The 5,715-nt window shown below is 33.5% G+C and overlaps 1 protein-coding gene across 2 annotated transcripts; it reads left to right on the top strand.

Annotated features, from left to right (window-relative positions):
* Positions 1–329: 329 nt before the first annotated feature.
* On the top strand, positions 330–1,281 carry LOC117910216. 2 transcript variants are annotated; one of them, XM_034824280.1, is made up of 3 exons: positions 330–475; positions 558–615; positions 910–1,281. In XM_034824280.1, the coding sequence occupies exons 1-3, from the start codon at positions 403–405 to the stop codon at positions 1,217–1,219; spliced, it is 441 nt and encodes a 146-aa protein (XP_034680171.1). In that variant the 5' UTR covers positions 330–402; the 3' UTR covers positions 1,220–1,281. The 2 variants fall into 2 exon arrangements, with proteins under 2 accessions (XP_034680171.1, XP_034680170.1); XM_034824279.1 differs by having other exon boundaries at positions 330–615.
* The last annotated feature ends 4,434 nt before the right edge of the window (positions 1,282–5,715 follow it).

The following is a 5,715-nucleotide window of genomic DNA, read 5'->3' as shown; positions in this document are numbered from 1 at the left end:
CACCGGGGCTACTTTTGGTTTAGTATAAGTTTCCTTGGTTGGTCCCTGGATATTTTCTCAGAAGAAAGAAAAAGATAATCAATTTTTTTGTAAAAATGTGACATGGTGTGGTCCAAGATGTTGCACTTATGCTATTTAAAAAGTTGTGTAAGTGCTGATATGCATTTGTATATTTGTTCTGTTATATACATATACTAGTCTTGTAATAATCTTTTTTCTTGGGGCAGAACTACACAAATCTCCTACGCAACTTGGGTGAAAGGTACTGTATCCCTGCACCCTATAACTGCATCCATTCAGGAACTCACCTCTGCAGCCGAAGAAGCTGAGGGAGAAGCATCTAGCAGTCCCTATGGCCAACTTGACAAGGAACAATGAAGATAGACTCTGGACGTCCATTTGATGGGTGCAAGGCTGCTAGATTTTGCAATTCTCAGACCATACTTGCAACATCCTGCCATCAGTCATGACCCAGGTAGTGCTACTGCCATACATGCCAACATTGCACCCTTGTTCTTGCTGCAAGAAAATTGAACTAATTCATAAGCAACTTACAGCAACAGTGACATCTAAAGGACTGCAATCAATTCTTGCCGGTTTTGAACTAATCCCAAGGTAGTCTTCCATTTTATGTGCATGTGTCTTATTTTATTTTATTTTTTGATAAGTATGTGCATGTGTGTCTTATTGGGAAGTTGCTACTAATTTATGAAAGTGTTCTTGTCATGGATTTAGGTAGTACTAGTTGTAGGAAGAAACAACCTATACACTCTTGGAATTGGAAACAACAGAGGGGTTAGATACTCAACTCCATGAGACCAGATGGAAATTACTTATTTTTCGTTGTAAATTAAGTTGGGTAATTAGTTGGATTTATTTTTATTTTATTTTGCATGTTTATCTTTGTAGGTTTAATTTACATCTCTTGTACACTATGGTTAAGAACACAACACTGTTAAAAGATTCAAAGACAAAAGATGCTCTCTGTGATTTAATGGGGACATGTGCTACCAAATACCACTATACGGTGCAATCATGTGTTGTTGGTAGTTTGGTTGGTTCTCCTATCATAGAGGTTGGAAGGACAAACCGAAAAGACTATGTGAAGGACAAAGTTGGGGCTATAAATATCAAACGTTGCTTTCTTGTGGAGCTCGTTGATAGATTTGCAAAGTTGATTTTAGCCAACACAGGTTGTCCTGTATTTTCTCAGGACTAGTCCACTTATGAAGCTGTGGAGAATGTGTTTGTTACCATATATATCAAGAAAAGTTTGTTTTCTTTTATTATCCTAAATATTCATGGCATCTAAACAAGTGGGGTAAATCTTTTGGTTCATGATTTATATTCAGTTTTCTTATCAATGGTGTTTTTTCCCATCAACAATTGATAAAACCCTCAAATATTCTCAACTATGAGAAATGGGAAGAAAAGAAAAAAAAAATTAAAATTAACTAGCAATTGAATATTTGAGTAATCCATTGTTTTTTTATATTATTTTTTAATAATTTTTATTTGATACTTGGTGAACGTTCTCTCTTGTGCATCAACAAATTTAACTGTTCTGTGTGGTTGAGTTAAGTTTTCACTTTCCAAGTTAGATTCAAATATCTATTTTATTCTCATTAGTCATTTTTCTAAGTAAAGATATTGACATTAGTTATTTTGTATATTTTAACCATTTTTTTTTTTAAAGATTTTAATCTTTTTTTCTTCTTATGCAAATAGATGTATTATTTGATCTCTCTTGGAAAGAGCTTTTCCGTCTCCAAGAGTAAGACGTGTTTGATCATGTATGTTCATTAATCAAAGGTTTCTCTAGTCTCACACTATCTTGTAAATTAAATCTTAGGGAGAGCCCTAGGCCCAATCTCAACGTTCTTCCAAAGGTGGATTCTCCATCTTGAGTTACTTACAATCTGTTGATAGTGTACTGATCCTTGATTGGGTAGCCTCACATTGGATTGCTTTTAAAACCTATACTTTTTTGCTTCTCAATATTGTCCTCATTCTGGGGTTTAATATTGTTTTCAAGAACTTCAAGGTTGCTTGAACTGCATGCTTGAATCGGAAACATTACTCTTACAAGTTTTCTAAAAAGTGAAAGAAAAAACTTTTGTCTAATAAGGAGACCTTGATATTTGGCATTTTGAAAAGCTTAATCACCAGTTTTTGGCTGCTAGATAACTTATGGTATGCTGTTACTGATAATGTTATTGATTTTATATATGCAATTCATCCAACTACTGAAACCTTAGTTGTTGACTTGAGGAAAATGTCTCTTAGTTGCAAAATTACATTGAAAGTGGTATCATGTGTCCTTTCAACTGTTCTTGTAACAAAACTTAGTAGATATTTATTCATTATGTTCCATGTTGCTATTAACCAATTGACGCATATGGTGTCATGTATCCAAATAGAAATCTTAATTGATAGTTTTGGCTGCTAGGAAACATAATGGTATGCTGTTGCTGATAATGTTATTGCTGCTATTTATGCTACTCATCCAACTCCTATGGAGAAATATGGAAGTTGTGGTTGAAAAGGTTTGCAACAGGTTTGGTGGAGTCACATGTATTGTTTATACTATTGTTTTAATTCTATTTTCATCTATCATGTGCTAATATGACAACTTATTATCATGTCAGGTTTTAATGCATGACTTCATTATAAGATATAATGTCATGGCACCTTGCATTTTTGTTGAATATAGCTTACGCTTGGACTAGTCTCTTATTTACCCATATTGGAGACATACTTCATTAATAACCTAGCAAGGTATTAAGTTCTTGCATTACCTCATTTGCAATTTATTTTTTTTAATAATTGGTGTATTTTTTTCACACTAACGAAAACCAGAGTAAGGAGTTTGCAACTAGAACTCAAGTCTCACATTGAGGAGTTTGAGAAGCTTGACAAATTCCATATGGAACAAATGGAAGAAGAGGTTACTGCAAGAAATGCCCATACATCAATAGAAAGTTGGTAGTTTGGAATGTTTTATGGTAGCTAAGAGTAGTGCAGAAGAATTTTCAAAAACTGATATTGTTGAAGGTATGTGCAAGAAATGCCCACTTTGATTCTATAGTTGCTTGATCTGTTCCTTGTGTCTTCTTGAAAATTTTTAGCAAGTTATCTTCTCTTAGCTTTTTATTAGAACTTTAGTTGAAGCTTGCATATCTGATTGTCAACTTTTAGATGCGAAAGGAACACCTAGAAACATGAATTGTTGAACGGTGTTGGTCCTGACACGTTTGAGGCACATGCATGTAGAGATATAACAGGACCAAAATAATCCATATCGTCGTTGAGTTGGTTTAGACATTTGTGGATTGATGCTGATAGATCTGTATCTATCAATGCTTCTGAAAGTTAGTAAGAAAATTTAATTCCAATTGACATCTAAGCACACAATTATTGAAATGTTCTACTGCATGATAAGCTGAAGCGTTGAACATCAATGATAGTTGAAGTTATGGCCATCTTATGTGCAAATCTTTTCTTGAATTTCAAAGGTATTGAATTATTTTTCAAATCTTTGTGTTTATAAACATCTAGATGGTGAATAAAAATCTATTCTTTTTCCCCCCTCAACATTGTCCTCATTTGGGTGTCTAATATTGGTGTCAATAACAACTCCAAGGCACTCTTTCTTTCTATGTGTTTGAGTGTGTCTTGTTGGTCGTTGCTTCTAATTTAGTAAAGTGTTCTCATTATAGATTTAAGCAATATTGAGTTGTTGGAAGAAATAGCTTATACACTCATGGAATTGGGATCCACAAAGGGTTCAACTACTCAACATAATAGCTAATTCACTAGAGATCAACCCTTTTTTATGCTCTTTGGGTCATGAGACCTAGTTGAAAATTACTTATCTTTCATTGTAAAGTATATTGTATAATTAGTTTGATATTTTTTAATTTGATTTTTCATGTTTATATTTGTTAATTGGATTTTGTAGGAATGTATTCTCTTAGTTTGAGAATGCGGTACTATTTAAGAATTCAGGGACAAAAGATTTTCTATGTCATATAATTGGGACATGTGCCACCAAATTCCACTACATGGCGCAGTCATGTGCATCAATTTACACTTGATGCAGAAGTATGACTGTTACCACACCTCAATGGTTGATTCGAAGGACCAACCCAAAAGACTACGTGAAGGATACTATTAGTGTCGAATGTATTGGGTGCTTTCTTGTGTAGTTCATTGACTGGCTTCCATAGTTGATTTCAACCAACATTGGTATCTTGATCACAAACTTCTTAGGAGAATCTTAGAAGATAAGGAATGCTCTTGTTGGTGTATTGGGAAAGTTGATTATGTAGGTCTTTACAGATGTTGAGGGTAAAGTGAGTTCAAAATCTATTCAGCTTCAAACCAAGCAAGCCATTTTGGAAATATTGCTAGAGCGATGTCGAGATGTTTCAACTTATTATACTAGAAGTAAGGTTCTTCAAGTTTTGAGGAACTATTTTGACAACATTCTGTTTTAATTTGCATGCAAAATGAGGTTGTTGTAGTTGCAGCAGGGAGGTTGGAGGATAAGAATGCAATGGTAAGAAAATCTGCATTGAATTTATTTTTCATTATGTTGTAGCATAGCTCTTTTGGGCCACAACTTCATATAGCTTTTTTTCAAGTAGCCTTAAGAGCAGTAGAAGAATTTGAGTGACCTTCAACCAATTGATGTATATGGAGTCATGTGTCCGAAGGAAGCTATTTTCGGTGCTTCTACTGAGAAGAACTTGATTGGCTGCTATACACCTTTCCAATCAGAGCTTTGTAGAAATTAAATTGTATTCTAATGTTAAATGAATATTGTAAGTAATTTTCTTCCAGATATCTTTGGAAAATAGGTTTCCAGTAGGTTTAGGTGGAGTCTCAGGTGTTCTTTATGCTATTATTTTAATTCTATTTTCATTCTATCATGTTCTAATATGCATCTTTTTATCATGTCAAGTTTTTACACTTATTCATTATAAGATATAATGTGAGGGCTCCTTGCATTTCTTTTAACATTGTGTATGTTTGAATTGATTTTATTTCCTAATATACTCGTATTGGAAACATACTTCATTGAGAATTCTAGGTTAGATGTAATTTTTCATTGTCCTTTACAAAGGTGAAAATATTATTATTATTATTTTTGCCATAGTGATATTTCAAATTTGAATTTCATTTTTTTTTAAATTCTGCTTAGGTACATATATTGTTTTGTGCATTGGTGTCTTGGACATTCATGCACACATAGATGCAATATCATTGGCTATATCCAAAAGGTTTTTGCTGTAATTCTTGTTAAAAAAATCATCCTCAATTTGCTTTCTAGCCAGTTGAAAACTGCATTCATTGTTTAAGCAAGATAATGTAAATCTCTACCATTTGATTTTATACACTTCCTTTGATTTGATCTCCCATAAGGGTATACTTCTTGCTGCATTAGCACGTTTTTAAAGAACAAGGAGATTGTCACTGTATTCTACCTAGTCATTCTAGTACTAGTTGTTGTTGCAACAACATGTGGGATATCTGAAGGTGCTTTTCATTTTGATTTCTCAAATAACTTTATTTCATCGTTTGTCTTGTAATATTTTCAAGGCAATGTCACTTTGTTTAATGAAAAAGTTTCAAACCAACTTGTATGTACTTTGTGACGTGGTTTTTGGCTACTATCGAGACTTGTCTTCGGTTGTAGATGCTAGACAATGG

The sequence above is a fragment of the Vitis riparia genome, unplaced genomic scaffold (genome assembly GCF_004353265.1).
Source record: "Vitis riparia cultivar Riparia Gloire de Montpellier isolate 1030 unplaced genomic scaffold, EGFV_Vit.rip_1.0 scaffold655_pilon_pilon, whole genome shotgun sequence".
NCBI classification, from domain to species: Eukaryota; Viridiplantae; Streptophyta; class Magnoliopsida; order Vitales; family Vitaceae; genus Vitis; species Vitis riparia.
Note: the sequence above shows the minus strand (reverse complement) of the source record. Positions and strands in the feature narration are given on the sequence as shown.